The 19,675-nt window shown below is 42.7% G+C and overlaps 1 protein-coding gene across 2 annotated transcripts in view; it reads right to left on the reverse strand.

Annotated features, from left to right (window-relative positions):
* The window catches only part of SH2D4B (SH2 domain containing 4B), a 149,784-nt gene that overhangs the window by 119,587 nt on the left and 10,522 nt on the right, over window positions 1-19,675 (reverse strand). Inside the window, exon 2 of one of the 2 annotated variants that reach the window (XM_078391034.1) lies at window positions 13,945-13,960. The exons of the other annotated variant lie outside the window; for it this stretch is intronic. Within the exon in view, the coding sequence (XP_078247160.1) occupies window positions 13,945-13,960 (16 nt within the window). The remainder of the gene's footprint in view (window positions 1-13,944; window positions 13,961-19,675) is intronic. 2 annotated transcript variants of the gene reach the window in all.

Below are 19,675 nucleotides of genomic sequence, written 5' to 3' on the forward strand. Positions count from 1 at the left end.
ACTTAGAAGATTGTTCATAAACAGAAGGGTATGGATTCTTTCAATCTCTCTGGCACAAACAGAGAAGAGACCCTTAGAGTCTTGGTTATCTTATAAGTCCTGTAGTCACTAATAACTCTTGCCTACAACCATCAGCCATCCTAGCCATCCTTGGCCATAGTGAGGGGTTGTGGAAACAGCAGCCCTAAGACTTCTTGAGGATCACAGTTGCTCACCCTGCTTTATATAAAGTGAATATTTTCCTAGACACTGTGATGTATAAGGAGTAGGGCAATGGGAAGCTCAGTGAAGGGGAAAGAAAGGTTTGTGGCTCTTATAGTTGTAGAGGAAGGGGCCAGATCTCAATGGCCAAAAGGAAGCATGTGTAAGAATGGTCTGGTGAAAGGCTAGTTAACCATATGACTAAGCCATCACAAATTTTGAAAGTTTCTGATGGTTTCTATATATAATAAGTTGTCCTTCATCAGAATATGAAGAGGGGGAATGTTTCTCAGAATTAGAAGCTAATACAGAGCCTGTGGAAGTAAAGGCAACTGCAAATGCACTGCAGATGCCTACATTCAGTGAAAAGCAAGCCAAAAGCTCTTGGTGAGTTATAGTGGTGATTCATGGCAGCAATCTGGCAGTCTTTTGGCACCTTATAATGTGACTCCAAGTTTCATAGGGAGAAGGTGCTGAGAGTTGCCTCTGTCTGTTTTTGGCCCATCAGCTTTGGTTTTTGAATCAAGAATGCAAACGAAACACTAACATAATTTCCGCATTTTTATTTTTTTTTGAATGAAGGCAATAGTATGCAAGAAGACCTCTCTGTATGCCTGGCAAATATTGGGAAAGGACATCTCTTTTGATGCCTATGCTGATTTGCATTCATGCTGTTAATTAAAAGCTATTTGAAATAATGGGGGCTGCAGTTTATAGGATACAGCTGGAATAGGTTTTTTTTTTTTCCCCACAGAGCTCATTTATCTTTTAAGTTTTTTTTAAAAAGCAATTATGGCATCTGTGACAATTCCCACTTGTTAGCCATCTCTATAGCCTTTCAGGAATGTGTTCATTTTTACACAGAAGATGCTCCAGTGCCTGTTGCCAGCCCAATTCGATATCAAATCTCACAGATTATACCATTAGTTAGACAAGGTTTGCAGCACATTCAGACTAATGCAGTCTTCAGGTACTATCTCTCAGTCACTGTATGGGGCGGCAAATTAATTGCTAATTATATTATAGTTTTAGAGGATCATTGCTTTGGAATCATAGAGACATTAAAGTACTTCCAAACCATTCTTACTTAATGCAGTTTCCTGATAAATTCTCTTGCCTGCACCAAATGTACAAATAAAGCTCCCTATACATACTAAACTAGTGTATCAGCAGGACACCTACATTGTGGATGTAAATTCTCCTTCCTTTTATCCCCACATTTTCCTCTTGCCTGCAAATAATGTGTAAGATTTTCTACTCACTCTTAATTCTGTCCTCATATTTACAATGACAATTTTTTGCACAACATTTGCAAAAATGTTTCTACCCAACTGGGACGACAGCCCCTTAGGTTTGTGAAAATGAAGCAATTGTAAGTTTTGAGTAGGTTGTTGACTTCCCAGTCAATCTTTCTGTGCTTACTGTTTCTGTTTTGCTTCAGGGGCAGCGGTGGAAGAACAATAATGTTGTGCCTATGTTGTGCAAATTATGGAATCCTTAACCAAACACACACACACACACACACACACACACACACACACACACACACACACACACAGACAAGGGGGGAGCTCTTTTTCTTCCCCTCAGCAGAAAGGGAGGCATCTAATGGATCTTTCAACATCTTCTGTAAAGGTGCACCATTGAATCAAGACAGCCTAAATCAACAGTGACAAGAAATTTAATAAGTCTTCTTTAAATTCCTAGGCTGCTCTAAGCTGTTCCCTGTAAGACACTGGTTGCTACACCAGAAGTGTACTGTTGTTACAAAGAAGCATGCAAAATATTACACACATACACAAATCCCACTGGCTATCGCACACATATATTGGCCACCTGAAGATACCATCACATTTTGTCACACAGTAGTGGTAGAAAAGCAGACCCATAAGGTAGGGCTGCCCCCTGGTCCAGAAGTAGGAGACGTTCTCAGGGAAAGAGAGAGGCAGAAGTCCTGGCGGCAGATGGAAAAGCAGAGATACTTGTGTCAGAAACAGTGGTAGGTGGTGCAGAGGAACGGGGAGAGGAGGCACCTCTTCAAATGGAGAGAGAAGTGTCAGAGGGGGCAACCAGCCTTCTTGCCCAGGAGCTTGAAGTCCTGGGAATGCTGAGGAAATTGAACGCTTGAGAGAATCACTGGACCCTCAGGAGACAAGGACTGGGGAGATAGTCAAGAGATACTCAGGTCAAGCAACGGTTAAGCCAATGAGCTCCTAGAAAAAGAAGTCTTAGTTTAGAATAGATGCTGGCAGAGAAAGACACCTCATGACCGTCAGCCCCAAGAAGCGAAGAGATCCAAGGTGCTGGGGGGAGAATACCACCATATCTGCCCTCAGTGTGGACATATTGACCCTTGCTCCAGGGAACAACCTTAACGGAGAGAAATTCTGGGAGATGAACTGAATCTACTGATTTAGTAGGGAGCTCTGTGAAGAGAACTGAGAGACTATAGCTCTCTCAGTGAACACATTAAGAGAAAGAGAGAGTAGTTTTACTCACCATGTACTAGTTTTGTGGATTCAGAGATAAAAGGTGGGAACCCAATTAAAGCCACTGGGGCCGTAGGGACTCACTGCACCAGTAATGCCCTCTTCCTCCTCCTCCTCTTCTGGCTTCCACTGTGTGGCTATGAAACAGTGGGGAAGGCACAGGACAGCATGCGTCCTATGCATACAGAACACTAGACTCAGTGACTGCAAACAGGATACTGGCCATTGCCTTTTTATTGAAATGAGGAGGAGGAGTCTTTGTGGGATTTTCTTCCTTGAGTATCCAGATAACATGGGTGAGTTTAGGTACTGATTACCCTGTTTCCCCAAAAATAAGACCTAACCCGAAAATAAGCCCTAGTATGATTTTTCAAGATGCTTGTAGTATAAGCCCTACCCCCAAAATAAGCCCTAGTTAAGTGAAACCCCGCCCTCCACCATTGTGCAGCAACTAGAAGATGACATGACTGTATTTGAATAAATGTAGATTGTTGTACATGAAAGAAATAAAGCATTCCCTGAAAATAAGCCCTAATGCATTTTTTGGAGGAAAAATTAATATAAGACCCTGTGACGTGTGCCATGACGTCACCTGCCTGTCTTGGCTAAGGCTGGGGTTTCCTGGCCTATGGCAGGACAGGAGGTGGGTCTTAAAGGGGTGGAGTTTATGTATATAAGGGTGAAGTGCAAAGAGAAGGGGAGAGAGGGTTGAGATAGGGTTGGACAGAGAGTTGAGTGAGGGCTTGAAAGAAGATCTGTAGACAGGGTTAGATATAGGTTAGGTAATTGAGTGTTAAGTAATAAAGAACTGTGCAGGGTTAAGGTCTGAGAAATATAGTGTGACAAGTGATTCATTCAGTGATTTACATTTTATTTTTTTTATTCAATAAATCATCATTTTTATTTTGAAATCCATAATAAGTCTGATGTGTCAGGTTTATGTGTGGTTGGTGGCAGCGAAGTTGTGTATATGTGAGTGAAGGATCGTGACCTGTCAGCTCTTGTGGTGACATAGGAGGAGGTGGCAGTCGCAACAGACCCTGTCTTATTTTCAGGGAAACATAGTAACTTGACCAGTGACATAGTGATGGCATTTTCTGTCTCACCTCAGGCACCAAATATCTTGAGCTGTTCCTGGCCTTTACAGGAGTCATACAAACCAGCCGTTCTTTTTTATGTCTGGTTTTGTCTTGTCTTAGAATCCACACCTCTGTTACTTGTTTCGTATGAACCCCTCCCCACCCCACCCCCAGCACTTTGTTAGGTAGAGAGAAGGTTGCAGCAAGAGAGGACACACCGAGGCAGCATAGCATCTAGGCTCCTTGCTGCTGCCTTAGCATTATATTTGTCTAGACACATGATTTCACAGGATTTGCATGTTGCAATATCTTGGTCCTCCAAATCTCTCAAAACCTCAGCCGAGTTCACCATGGTGATATAAGCTCCAGTTTCTCTTCTGGTGTGCAAGGTAGCATGATTTGCCTACCTACTCTTCTCTCATCCAATGCCCTGAGTACATGCCAATCATCCTTCTAGAGGCCAAAAACATCTTCATGCTAGTTGCACTGCTGTCTAGTGGTTCATATGCTTTTCACCTTCCTCAGGGCACTCTTCAAAAGGTCATCTTGGCTACGCAGTTACTTAATGTTGTTGGTTTGGTGCCGTGTTACTTGTTACATACCACACTGTGAATTGTGTTGTGGTTTAATATTTCCTTTTTTCATTCAGTATTGGGGAGGGAACGGGATGGGGAAATGAGGGGGGCAAAGTTGAACATTAGTGCTACCTAGACAATAGCCCTGGACAGACATGACTGGATAGCAGCCAGGTTTTGACAAGTGATCATTTCATGCAATAAGCCTCAGCATGGCTATGAGTAACTACTAGAAATGGGGATGACTCACAATTTTGGTGAGTCGTCCCACTTTGTGGGTCGTCAAACGCTGACGACTCACGAAGCACAAAGTTGCCCCCATGATGTGATGAATAACGAAGTTATTTGTCGATTCATGGGGGGGGTATTAAAAAACACACCCACCTCCTCTTCTGCCACCCTCCTGCCACTGCCTCCCACCACCCTGCTGCCACCGCCGGCCTTAAGGGAATCCAGGTTGCCCTTTGCAAAGATGGCAGCTGCAGCTTCCCTACCCTAAATGGGTAGGGAAGCTGCCACCATCTTTGCAAAGGTTAGCCAGTCTCCCTTTTTACACGTCGTGGCTGAGGAAGCCAGATGGAGACCTCAGCAATTATGGTAAGGGGGTGTCAGTGGCGGTGGGGGGGGGGCTAAGGTAGGGAGAGGAAAGGGTGGGGAGTTAGGCTGTGGGGATGGGTGGCTGCCTATCGGCCCTCCAATCCGCTGATCAGCAGCTGGTAGGCAGAATGGTTTTTTAAAACAAATTATGACAGACGAATAAAAATGGGAAAATATTCATCAGTCTGTATTCATCGGGACTTAAAATTTGATGAATACAGATCAAGGAATATTTAACGAATCGGCTATTTTTGTTGAAAAAGCTGATCTGTTTTTATATTTGTCCCCCTATCTAGTAACTACCTGAAATGGAGCAGTCAGGTTATTTGGAAATAAAGCATTCTCCTTCCTCCATCTCTTACTTTCTTGACTGACCTGTTTATGCCATCTTTTAAAAAAGCTTGCCATTTAAACCCAATGAGGAGACTTGCCTCTGTCCTCCTCTACCACAACTGCAGCTTTATGTCAAATTCCCTGCTTCCTTTGTTTCTTTACTCCTGTTCTGCTGTGGACCAGTCCTGTGGTCATTTTAAAGAAAAATCAGTATCTTGAACCATACAGTATTCATCCTCCCCCATTTGGTGAGGCCTCTTTGCCTCAGCTGTTCTTGGTTTCTAGACATGAAAACGCTCTGGATGAAGGTTGTGCAATGGCTACTCATGTCACACCAAGGGAAAACAGTAACATTCCCATGTCAGGCCCTTGGGGGGAAAGGAACAATTGTGGGTCTCTCGAGTGAACAACTGCCAGTTCTCAAGACATTTTCTATTCCCTTCCTTTGCTACCAAAACGGTTCAGATACTGAGACAGATACACTTGCTGAGGTATGGGACATTTTGATAGATGATGTATTTTTATTATAACTGATGTTTTACCCAATCTTTATTCAATATTACATGAGATCCCCCCCCAAAAAAAAACAGTATTAGAAGCTATTGCCGACCCTGGGATGAATTGTCTAGGAAGTGACATAAATAAGCAAGTTAAACAAACTACCTTGCTTCACATTTAGCAAGAGGGTTCTGATGTTTGCTGTTTAAAACATTTTGGGCATTTTTAATGTATTTATTGCCTTTCTATTCAATTTTCCTGCAGCTGTTGTGTGTATTTGAAATATGCTCCTTCAGCATTCAGCTATCCAAAACAGGCCTCATCATTCCTCTTTGTAGTTTTTTTCAAACAGACAGTAGCTTCGAGGGGGTTGTTTCTCCATCCACCCTACTCAGTTTAGCAGCTGAGTGCATCTTTAGTTAGAATTTTCACTCATGGTATCCAAGCTGGGCAATGGTGCTAATTAGCCCATACATTTTTGGCTGCTTCTCCCTGATGATGAGTTTTTACGTGTTCTATAAAGGCCTTTGTTTGGTTCTACAAAATCTGTGGGGTTTTCATTGTCCAGTTTTATAATCGCCCTCCTGATTTGAAATTCAGATTGCAAAAACACTCCTTACATGACCTGAAATAGCTGCAGCTTCTTGTTAGGGTTACACATTTGGAAATAAAAAAGGAACGTATTTGGGATCTGACACTTTGTCAGGTTAAAAATAGGGGCGTCATCACTATGATGGCTCTTTCCTCCTCCTTATCTTTGTTCAGGCCCTTGATGGTCACCCAACCTCTATGGTTCCATTTCCCAACTCTTGCTTTTTTGCCACATCCGCAATACTTAAACATAGCTACTACTCCCACAGAATAATATACAGTCTACTTAGGAACAAAACCTCTCTGCTGGTCTCTATGCACAGTTGCTACAATTACTTTTTTAGAAATCAACTAGAGGATTCGAACAATTATTGGAAGGGAGTTACTTTTTTTACACTGTAACTCCTAGAATCAACTAGCCAGGGTGGCCATGATGGTTTAGGTATTTCTTGCAGCCTCAAAAAGTATCCTTACTAGGCTCTGAATTTAGAAGAAAACATGTGTCAATCTATCACAGGCAAAATGAATCTTCCCGTATTTGAATCCTGAGATACAAATCCTTGTTTTTCCCAACAGTTAGAGAAGCAGCAGTGTCCTAGTTTTCCACCTTTATGCCTCTCTCCCCTGTGAGCCTATAATTAGTTTAAGGAGGAGCAGCACACCAGCAGTAAGACTCAACAGCTGAATGTGCTTCACTATGTAAACAGGAAACAGCAAAAAGATCACTCAATCTAACCTACTCTATTTGACATGGCAATCAATACCTGGCTTTTCATCTTGTTATGATTATGTGATTAAAATGTGGGAAAATGGTCAGCCCTCCAGATGTTTTGGCTGCCCAGTCCTACAAGCTCCATCCAGCCTGGCCAAAAGTAAAAGATTCAAGGTTTCGCATTCATGACACAACTGAGCATTATTTTAATAAGGTTTGATATGGTACGTGATAGTTGATGTCAATTTTGTACCTTGCACAGGTTGTGCTTTGGAATTCTCCACAGGAACGGAAGTTAGAAGGAGTTGTTTGTTTTCCCATTTCTCCTTGACGGAAATTACGTCAGGTTTTGCTCATGATTTCAAATGCCCATTTCCTAGCTTATACAAGACTATATGCTATTTCTTCTTGAACCTTTAGTTTCTTACAACCAGTAAGATCTTCTTTCAATAGGAATAATTCATTGATATTTGCAAAATCATCCAGTTAGAGCTTGAGCATTAGCGTTGCTTGGTGACTTTTATTTTTAAAAGAATGTCTTTGGGCCAATTCATTTTCATTTTCCCCTCTTGGGGAACCTATTTCTGCAGACAAAATACACACCGCATTATTGATGACTGGCTCGCACATATTTAAATTATGGTCCTTTCCTGCAAAATACCTGCAGGTGGGATCCTGGTCTGAGTCAGGTTTTGCTTGCAAGCATTTGGCCAGCAATCTGCAATTCATATACATATATGCCATTCTCAAATGATGCCCTTAGTGCAATCAGGGGTTGTTTACGAAATATTGTAGAAAAGAGCCTTAAGTGTTTGGCTTTACAGATTTTGTAACATTACAGAAGCCATTCATTACAGAGGGAGGGTACAGAATGATGTCCATATGGCTGTATTAACTTCTTGGTTCTTATTTGAGATCAACAGGAGAGAAAGTTGAAGTGAACATTAGCTTTCCACTGCAACACTGACTTCTCCTCTGCCCTATAGTAAGACTCTAAAACATGTTTCTGGGGTGTGTGTAGGGAAAATAGTGCTTTAGTAAAAGATACACTTTCACAGGCTGTTCGATGATCCGAGAAAATCAGATTTCATCATCTCACCATGTCCCTCCTCTCTGGTAGCTCTGCAATGCAGAAAGCCGACAAACACATTCAGTTGCTGCACTGATTTTAGAGACATTTCTGTCCTTCTCCCCCTGCCCAAGGAATGAGAAGTACTTTCTCATATGAGGCAGACACCCCACCCATTTAGAAATGAGGGGAGCATTTGCCAAAGTCTTCAGCCAGTAGGGTCAAATCTTCCCAGTGGTAGCCCTGAATTTTCTGGTGCCCTTTGCTTCCAAGTTCTTTCAACCTTTCCATGGTCTGTAGATGCTCTAAACCTTGTAGTTCATGTGCAAACAGAACCCCTTTTATTGAGTATGGAAGGAATGAAGACAAGTCTTCAGGGGTCTTAGTGGCAACAACAGAGGGATGAAAGACTATCCTGTTCTAGGCAATATGCATTACCAGTTTGGAACGGAGGCCTGGGAGAAGGTGGTTGGATCGTCCAACCTGGAGTTGAGTCCTGTGCAGAAGATCCAGAGGAAACAAGAATTCAGGCTCATCCCAGATCTTGGATAGCTCCCCATTGATATCAGGCTGTATAGAAACAAGGAGGGTTCAGACATAGCTTCAGCATTAGTCCGGTGTTCACCAGTGCTTCAAATAGACGGCAGTTCAATCTAGTAGTTGTTTCTGCTGCCATCCCCACCTTCATGCCCAAAAGCCAGCTATATTTAAAAGAATCTTGACTGATTTTATGTCATATTCAATGAAACTGAAAACTGTGGTTCAACTTAAATGAAATTCTCAAAATCCAAGGATGCTAATCCTGCAAACTATTTAAACTGAAGAGTTGATGGGCTGCAGTTGTGCTAGACACTTCAGGATGAGAAAGGAAATTCTGCCCCAACTTTGCCATCTACATACAAGCATACCACCTGAGTGTGGGGAACCCAGGTTCATGGCATTATTATACAATTGCACCATCCATATTCTCCGAAAGGGGTGAACAGAGCCACCTTCTCAGTTTAGGCTGAAATGTATTCTGCAATTGTATCTATAATTAAAGCACAGTTTTTCTTGCTTTTTTTACTTGCACATGGGTTTTGTCCATTTGGGAAGGCAAAACACAAACCCCACAAAATACATGGTAGCTGCTTTGCCAATGCGTTTATCCAGCTCAACATCTAGGGAGAGAATGTCAGAGATCATTGAGCCAAGGTACATGAAGTCATGAACAACCTCTAATTCTTGTGTGGAAATGGTAATAGAGGGAGGTGAGTCCACGCCCTGGCCCATGACTTGTGATTTCTTCAGGTTGATTGTTAATCAGGCCTTACTAAAACAATTCATGAGTTGTTGGAGGTCTTCAGCAAAATGGGCGACAACAGCTGCATCATTGGTGAAGATGAAGTCCTGCATGCTTTTCAGCTGGACTTGTCTTCGCTCTCAATCTAGAAAGATTAAAGAGCTTTCCATCTGATCTAGTTTGGAGATAGACACCTTCTGTTGCAGTTCCAAAGGCATGCTTCAGCAACAAAAAAAAATCTCAAACAGGGTCGGTGCGAGGACACAGCCCTGTTTCACTCCACTTCGGATGTCAAAGGGATCTGATGTTGACCCATCAAAAACAACAGTGCCCTTCATTCCCTCATGAAAGGACCTGATGGTGTTAAGGAGTTGAGGTGGACATCCATTCTTGGGAAGTATTTTAAAAAGGCCGTCCCTGCTAACCAAGTCAAAGGCCTTTGTGAGATCACAAAGAGTGGCTGTCGTTGTTCCCTACATTTCTCCTGCAGCTGTCTGAGGGAAAATGCCATGTCAATGGTGGATCTATTAGCTCGAAATCCACACTGTGATTCTGGATAGACTCTGTCTGCAAGCACCTGGAGTCTCTTCAGCACAACACTTTATAGTGCTTTTTTAAAAAAATATTAACTAATTGTGTTTTAACACTTTTTATTTAATCATATTTTAATCCTAATATCTTTACTTAGAATGATTTTAAATATATGTGGGTGGTTTTAGTTGTTGCATGCCACCTTATGGGAAAAAGGCAAGATATTGGGGGGGGGGGGAGCAAGATATAAATGAAAACATACATATATAAATACTATCATGTCTTTCAGCTTCAAGATTCCAAGGCTCTGTGTATTCTGATATCTTGTTGCTGCCATCACATCAGCTCCAAGACTTAGTTTTGTATGTCATCAATATGTCTGCAGGCCAATTAGAAACTCATTCATGTCATTCTGTTTAAACCAGACTAATAAACAGAATCCTGGCAGAATGAAATATTACATGCCTACTTATATCTGAAGAACCTTGAATGACATTTTAAACAGTCATATTTCAAAAGTGATTATGAGGAAACTGAGAAATATTGGTTGTGAGCATCTCTGGAGAATTCAGGTTTTCTGTCAGTGCATGGGAACAGCTGGCTAGGAGAAAAGTGAGGGCAGTCTTTGCCAGTAAAGAAACACGAGTACCACTAGTATACCTTTTGAGTGAAGACTTCCAGGCCAAGTTGGTTTGTTCCCTGGTATAGTGGGACCTCAACTTACGAACGTCCCTACCTGCGAACGATTTGACTTACGAATGGCTCCATTCGCAAAAATCTACTTCGACTTGCGAACAGAGCCTTGACCTACAAATGAAAAAAAGGCAGGGAAAGGGGTGGGAAATTCAAATTTCCACTGCCTTTTTTCATTCCATTCAAACCGTTGGTGGTGAAGAGACTGCTCTTTTGCCCCAACGGTTAGGAAAAGGGACCCCCAGGAGGTCTCCAGTGGTGGCGGGGAAGATCCCAGGGCTTCCCCGCCGCCATTGGAGACCTCCTGGGGTCCCCCGCTGCTGCGATCGGTGCCTTCAGGCTTTCCCGGGAGTAGACCGGGCCTACCAGGGGAAGCCCTCCCCTGGTAGGCCCAGTCTACCAGGCTGTCCCCTCCTGACAGCTGCCCCCGGTAGGCCCAGTCTACCCCTCAGGAAAGCCTGAAGGTGCCGATTGCGATGGTGGGGGACCTCCAAGAGGTCTCCGATAGTAGTGGGGAAGCCCTGGGAGCTTCCTTGCGGCCATCGGAGACCTCCTGGGGGTTCCCTGCCATCGTGATTGGAGGCAGCGGTCACCCAGCGCTGGGAAGCTTAAGTTGGCCAGGTGCTTGGCTGCTCACCCACACCCGCTTGCCCCCAGGAGCTGAGTGCCAGGAGGCTTGAGCTGGTTGGGCGCTTGGCCACTTGCTCCCAGCCATGGTGGAGGGAGCAGAGCATTGTGAGGCTTGAGCTTGCCAGGTGTTTTGCTGCTCACCCCCGTCCGCGGTGGAGGCAGCAGAGCTCCGGGAGGCTTGAGCTGGCTGGGCACTTGGCTGCTCGCTCCCGGCCACGGCAAATGTAGCGGAGCGCTGGGAGGCTTTGGACTGGTAAGTCCTTTTTAAAAAACTATTCTGGGTAGGTTTTGGAGGATGGGTTTGGACTGGGGGGTTATATTTCTGTGTTTTGTTTTTGGAATTAGGTATGGGGTTTTTTTTCAGTCCCAGCGCAGGACTTGCTCTGTTTATTTTTATTTTGGTGGGTTTTTTTAAATGCTGGAATGGATGAATCCCGTTCCCATGCATTTCAATGGGAAATGGTACTTCGATTTACGAACGTTTTGACTTACAAATGCCATTCCAATACGGATTAAGTTCATAAGTCGTGGTAGCATAGGCATCCTTCAGTCTCGAGAGACTATGGTAACATGCTCTGAATCGAGGAGTGTCCTCTCCAGAGCATGAAGCCTGAGTAAAGTAATATGGAGGATAGGCTGTTACCCAAGCAGCAGATCCCCCCTCTCCACATTACTGAAATGGGCCAATGGAAAGGCAAGAGCCAAAACAACTGGTTCCAGCAACGTCACAGGAGTTGGCAGAATGACACAAACTGCCTTTGGGACTCCAGCTCCGGATTTTGCCTCTAGGTTAACTCCTGAAGCCTTTTCCATGAGTGGATAGAGCCACAAGGCAGTGAAGGTTTGAAATTGGAGTTTTCCTTCTCCTAGATGGGCTGCCTTCCATGGCTGACGAGCCCCACCTACCCAGCAAGTCGAGGTACCACTGTACTAATTGATGCTAACTGGTAAATGACTTCAGCTGTGTGAAGTGAGAGAGGCAGAAACTGCTCTTGTCTTCTTGAACATTCAAGGGAACTCTAAGCCTGATTGGCAGATCATCTTGAAACGTCCACAATGTGGTCTTTAAACGTGGTGTGTAAATGAATTCAGAAGTTACTTTACTTGCCTTAGTTAACTCTTGGAAGATGCTATGCTCAGTTGCTATCCTCTTATGCCACGTTGAGAGAGAAGCACTCTGTGCGTGTTCCAAGACTATGCTGATGATATGCTAGTGTGTATTAGATACTTTAGATAGTTTCCTTATTTTCTGGTGTGTTTCTCTAATTGCTTCAGCCTTAGACTATAAACTTCTCTAATTGTTTTTGATGCCTTTTTGAAACCTTTTGAAACCTTTTGTCTTTTTTATTACAGTGGGGTCTTGACTTGAGAACTTAATCTGTATTGGAAGTCGGTTCTCAAGTCAAAAAGTTCTCAGGTCAAATCTGCATTTCCCATAGGAATGCATTGAAAACCATTTGATCCGTATCTGCTCTTTTCCGTCCATAGAAACTAATGGGAAGCTGCTATTCTGCCTTCGACCACTAGAGGGGGATATTTTGTTTCTTTTTTTCTTAGGTCAAGAAAGGTTCAGGGAAGGCAGGGAAAATACAGTCCAGGCAGTCCGAAGACTGTCTCCCAATCCACTCTCTAAACGCTGGGAGGAGTGAGGAAGCAGACAGGCACCCTTTTCACTGGCCAACAGTTAACTGAAAGTTCACATTTTGCACTTTCCCTGCCTCCCACGTGGGTTTTTTTCAGTTTGTAACTCAAATCTAAGTACTTAAGTCAATATTTTCCTATGAGAGTGGTTCTTAAGTCAAAATGTTCTTAACTCGAGCAGTTCTTAAGTCAAGACCCCACTGTATCTCTAATAAAATATAAAAACTTCTCTGTCCAGTTGTCTGGATTTTTGGCTAAGAAGGTCTGTGGTACTTAAAACCAGATCTTGCCTTGACCAGTTACCAGAAGTCTGCATTTCTCCAGTGTAATAGTGTTAAGCATTTAACCTTACGGATTTTTGGAACTCCTTCAAAGAACTGCCAAGTAGATCAGACTAGAGTGTTGGGAGGCACCAGTATCTGTCAGATTCCCTAACCTTAACCACATTGAACTCTCCTGGGCTCACCCACTCCAGGTTTGACACAGTAGTGTGGCTAAGGAGTTTAAGCAAAACTCCCTGAACGTGGTAGTCCATCTCATATAATCTTGCTTTTTGTTTTGTTTTTTAATCACAAAAATGGACAAAATTCCAGGAAATGTTTTGGAGGACCATGGATCTATTTGTTAACAAGTGCACAAGTTGGGTTCTTATAAAAAGCAAAGTAAATTTGAATCAAAGGAGGAAAAAATATGGAACAATCAACACAATGCTGTATATTATCAATTTGAAAATAAACTGCCACCAAGTCTTTTCAAAGTAGGAAGGACTTGACCTTTCAGAACAAACTATATGAGAAGTTTATGACTGCTCACAGTTACTGTTCTTTGCTATGAGCCATAAAGGGTCTGTAGGCCTCAGAAGCTGGCACCACTGGGCACCTACAAAGTATTACACCAAAACAAAGGTTTGAATGCTGATCACCAAAGTATTCTGGGCCAGATCTTGCTACCTATCTATGTGCCCTCTCAAGGCCAGCAACTAATGTGCAATGGTAGCCGAAAGAGTGTTAACCCCCCCTCCACTTGCACACTTTGTCTTCTCCCTCCTGGGGGATGGCATAGATTAGGAAAATGCATAGTTGGGGAGTGGAGCACTCTGAGATCATTTTGTCCTGGAAGCAGGACTGCCAAAGGATGTAGCAATCAGCAGAAAGGCAGGGCATAGTTTAATAAACAATGCATTTAATAAACTTGATCACTTGATGGTCCTTTCTGTGCATCATGCAGTTTAATGTGTGGTTCCAAGACAGGCAACACATTAGTGCTGGATTTAATGTTTCCACCTCTGCTGCCTTTTGTGCAATGTATGCATCATTGCAACCACAGATGTGTATTATCCAGCCAGTCAAAAAAGGACAGGAAGATGTATACAGGAGAACCCGTTCCCAAATGGAATAAAAAGAGATGCTGGCCATTCAATATTTACAGAAGTAGTAACAAGCACTCTGAGTAGGACCCAGAAACTAAATGAATTTTTGTGGCCAATAGTTCCTAAGGATGACCTATAATCAATGATTAGATTTGAGGCTGCCATTAAGATAATTTCCAGGCACTCTTGTTTCTAGTTAAGTAGTTTGATGAGATGATGAGAATGTAAGAGTGGCCGATTACAGTTTCACTGATACAGACACATTCTCCTATCTTCATTTTGCTTTTGCTATTCATCTCTTTTGCAAACAACTTTATTTCTTTATAGTTATATTTTTATGCCACCTTTCTTTCCACAAGCGCAAAGTCGTATTGCATTGTATTTTATATTTTGTTTCCTTTCTCTGCAAAGGCACTTGAAACAAAATGACACAATTAACACAGTAAGATATATTTTTTTAAAGAGTAGACAAATAAAGCTATTAAAACACACAATTGAAAAAAACACTTTAAAACATACCCCCTCAATTCCGTTCTAGCAAGGTCCCATAATGGCCCCTATTTGTCCAAATCAATGAACAGCCTACCTAAACAGAAACAAAAGAGAGGAGAGAAGCCTTCTTTCTCAGGAGTTTGTATGATGGCACACATGTCTCTCCTTTTCCCTGTTTCTTCATAGCAACCCAGTCAAGTGAGTCAGGCACAATGTGTGGGTGAGTGGGTGCACAAACGCACATGAAAATGAGATACAGAGATTGATCCAAGTCCATTCAAGCCTCAGTGAGGACTTGAACCTGAACCTCAGTTTTACAAATCTCCGGAACCCAATCTCCTGAACTCAGTCCCCAATCTCCTGAAACCCAAACCGACAATCTAACCAGAATGCTACTCTGATTTGTACAACTTTAGGGTTGTACTGATTTGTACAACTTTAGGGGACGTGGTGGCGCTACGGGCTAAACCGCAGAAGCCTGTGCTGCAGGGTCAGAAGACCAAGCAGTCGTAAGATCGAATCCACACGACGGAGTGAGCACCCGTCACTTGTCCCAGCTCCCGCCAACCTAGCGGTTCGAAAACATGCAAATGCAAGTAGATAAATAGGGACCACTTCGGTGGGAAGGTAACAGCGTTCCATGTCTAAGTCGCACTGGCCATGTGACCACGGAAGATTGTCTTCGGACAAAACGCTGGCTCTATGGCTTGGAAACGGGGATGAGCACCACCCCCTAGAGTCGAACACGACTGGACAAAAATTGTCAAGGGGAACCTTTACCTTTACCTAGGGTTATAAAAGGGAAAAGACTCAGGATACCAAACTCAGATGAGTAGCCAAGATCACTTTTTACACACCCTACTGGCCGAAAACTCGCCTTTCCTTGCCTGCCCGGTGAAACAGACTTGTGCATGAAACATCCCTTGCTTATACTATTTATCCTAGCAAGCTAAAGCATCTTTTATTCAAGAAGTCTTTCAAAATAGCACTGCTGGATGCATTGAGTTGAGGCAGAGTTTATATCAGTCCTTTATTGCTTGCCAGTTCTAAACTGCTGCTGGCTTAAAATGTTGTGTTGGTTTTTAACAGATACTTTGTTTTAATTCTTTGTTTTATTGTACATTGTTTTTAGACCTTTTATAGAGAAGAGGCTAACAAGCTGTATAAATAAAAAATAAATACAATTCTGCCTGGAAAAGACAGCATTGATACCAGCAATGTTTTACTCCAGAGCAGACTTGAAATAGATGAATGTGAAATGACCTTTTCCTGTTTCTGTTTAAAAGTACACAGGGCTTGTTCTAACATGCTGCCCAGGTTCAGTTATTATTTTTTTAACAGCTCGATTCTTATAACATGTCACAAACCAACCGACAACAAACAGACGGCATTTCCCCCTGACTTCTATTGAAGTTGTTATGTTTACCTTTAAGCCTGCGCAGGTCCGAAGAGCCTTAGAGTAACTAGTGAAAGTAGTTAGAGCTTAGAAAAGTTAGCATACTAAATTACAACTCCCAGGATCCTACAGCTGTGGGGGAATAAATGCCCCTCCCCAAAATTGCTAAGCTGTTGGCTGATTCTACAATAGTAGAGAACACTCTCCTGGATGACGTCACAGCTGCTTCTGAGAGGAGGCATGGCTACCCATTCTTCTTCCTTCTCATAGTGATAGGGAGCTAGCTTAATTGTCTTTCCTTGGGCCAATCATAATGGCCTTATGTAACCATTGTCCTATCTGAACTCTCTGAACTATCTATATACTGTCAACTATCTGTGAGCTTGTAAGGTTAATAAACACAGTCCTCCTGGGGACAGGGCAGTCATCTTACTCAAGGTCCTCTTCTTCTAGTTCATCAGGAGCACTGCTAGCAGACATCCTTCTGTGTGTGTGGCTGACTTGTTTAACTTCTCTAAGAGTGTATTCGTGAAGGCTTTCACGGCCGGGATCTGATGGTTGTTGTTGGTTTTTCGGGCTCTTTGGCCACGTTCTGAAGATTGTTCTTCCTAACGTTTCACCAGTCTCTGTGGCCGGCATCTTCTGTCCTCTGAAGATGCTGGCCACAGAGACTGGCGAAACGTTAGGAAGAACAACCTTCAGAACACGGCCAAAGAGCCCGAAAAACCCACAACAACGATTCTCTAAGACTGTTTGCTATCCCAATTACTTGTGACTACACAGACTATCAGCCTGCTCATTTCGTGACTCCAACAGGCAGCTAAAACAGCCATTCTGACAGCAGTAGTCTAAAAGCTCGGCAAAAATAAAAACAAAAGAGTTGTGGCAATTTATGTATGAACTTCACATGTATTTGATTGTGAGCTTTCATGCATCACAATCCACTTCCTCAAATATGTAATTTTCCCATTTAGCAGGTGTGAGAGTTGGAGATAGAATAAAGTACTGTCTGTCAAGACTTCCAGTTTCCAAATTGGATCCACCTCCACCATCCTCAAGCCTTCCCTTGCCAAGAGCAATTTATAAAGTAAGTTTTCTAAGCGCTAAATTTTGTGTACGCCGCTCAGTCACAAAGCACCTGGATTTACTTAAGCTGTCTTTTAGCCTAATCTACTTTACAGGGTTATTAGGAAAATAAAATAGGGTAACATCATCCCTGAAGTCTCGACATGAATGCTCCCATTTCTCAGGCCCTAAGCTGACCCTGCTTATGAAGCATCCTCCTGTACAGCCATAGTTGTCATTCAACTTGTGGTTTGACAATACATCCCTGTCCCTCTGATATAAAGACCTTCTTTCAGACAGGCTGTACCTTTTAAGTAAGGAAATGAGGAATGACCAGATGCTGTGAAATTCCATCAGATTCTTTTCCAGAACAGCAGTTTTTCACTCATCCATCAAGGTGCTTTGATCACCCTTGAACGAGGTCAGATGTGATCAGTGCACAGGGTCAGTTAAAAATCACCACAAGAGGAACCCCTGAAAATGTGTCATTTTACAATTGATGAAGTAAGCCATTAGCCATAATTGATGAAGGCAAATGCCCTGCTGACAAACACAAGTGAGTGCACTGGTGGCTAATTAATGAGGTATTCGGACTATAATCTGGGTCCCGCTACTTTGCCACAGAAACCTTTAGGTTTTGTACAATTGCATGGCAATGTCAACTAAATCAATACCTCCCCCGCTGAGATTTTAGAGCAGTCATTTCTTGTGTGGCAATTGGCAGCACTTTAAGCCTCATAGGTGGTGGAGGGCCTGCAAGATCAGTCCGCAACCTGGAAATAAGCACGGAGTTTGCACTTGCGGTTCTCATCAGTTATCTTGGCTTAGAGATTGACCAGGGGAAATGGTACTGCCTTATTGATCCAATTTGTTCAGTATCAATCTCTAACCAAAATATGGGGGCGATAACTCAACAGGTTCCATTCACCAATGGCAGCAAAACCCTTGAGACTGGTGGGGGTGACAAGAGCCCCTGAAGTGAAAGCCCTGTCAAACGGAATGTCATCCTGCCCCCCTCGTGCTCCCGTCAAATGGGGAAATGATGTACTGTAGAATGTTCCTGCAGTATTTAAGGTGGCAGCATATTATCTAAATTGAGCTGCTTTACAAAAGACACAATGTGACAAGAATAGTCTTTAGAAAAATTACTGAATTTTTCCGTTTTCCCATTTATAACACGCCCCCCTTTATAGGATGCCCCCCACTTTTCTAACCCCAAAATTAAGAAAACTTAGCTTTGAGGATTCAGCCTCTAGGCTCAGAACGTCAGACATTTTGAGTCTGTGTTGAATCTGAACCTACAGCCTACACCTTCAACGAAGTGTATTCCAATTGGTTTGTTCAGGATCAGCTGACATCCGTTCCATAAGGCTCCTAATTGGAGGAAGCTTAGTCTCCCGACTGTAAGAAGCAAAGCCTCGTGACTGAAGGACTGTTTACAGAGGCGGTCGTCTTTTTCTCTCCTCAGCTATTTCAGCTTATTTCCGTGTAAAAGACGCCACTCAATTTTTAGTGTAATGATTTTAGGAAAAAGTAGCACCTTATACAAAGAAAATATGGTACTATTTTAAGACTACAACTCACAGAAACCCCAGCAAAAGTAACATTTCCAGCTCCTGGCTGAGCTACACTCACATCAAACCAAGCAATCAAATAATTCAACATTCTTTTTAAGCTAATATGCCCACCTGTGGAAGAGGTTACCCACTTAGTCTCTATATGAGGCACTGTCAGGACCATCCCAGTCCATGTTGCTACCTGAGGCAAAGGGCAAAATGACACCATCCTTATTTGACAGAGAGCGGACTCAAGTGGCAGCTGAATTTTATATAGCAATAATGGAGCCAAATCCTCAACCACCCCTGAGGACCGCAAACTAATTTAGGGGAAGAGGAAAAGATGGATTGCATATATTACTCTGTCTTTTCTCTATCACTCCCACTGCTCACCAAACATATGCTACCTGAGGCAGCTGCCTGATTCTGACTATCATTAGGGACAAGCCTTGCTCACTGTTCTGGCTTTGCCTCTTTCCAAATAGCTTTTAATAAAAGTCGATTAATTATGTCATATCTCTTAGAAGCTTCCAATTTCTCCTTATGTAGAAACAGGACCCACTATACCAGCCTGGAAAAAAAATTGGCAACTCTAGGTCAAAACCCTGATTTTTAAGCCATTAGTTAATGACCCAATTTGAATAAATATCACAAAAATAGCAATAAAAATGTATCAAAGGAAATATTATATTTTGCTTTAGAGTTTAATTTAGAAAACTAAACTATCTCAATGTTAGGAGCAAATACTTTCACAACATTTTCTTTTCTCATTTCTTATTAGAGTAATGGATCAGGATTAAGATAGTTCAGTGCAAAAGAAACATGCCATTACTTGACAGAACCTCCAAAACTAGATTTATCTGATAAATCTACCAA

The sequence above is a fragment of the Pogona vitticeps genome, chromosome 3, assembly GCF_051106095.1.
Source record: "Pogona vitticeps strain Pit_001003342236 chromosome 3, PviZW2.1, whole genome shotgun sequence".
Classification (NCBI taxonomy): Eukaryota; Metazoa; Chordata; class Lepidosauria; order Squamata; family Agamidae; genus Pogona; species Pogona vitticeps.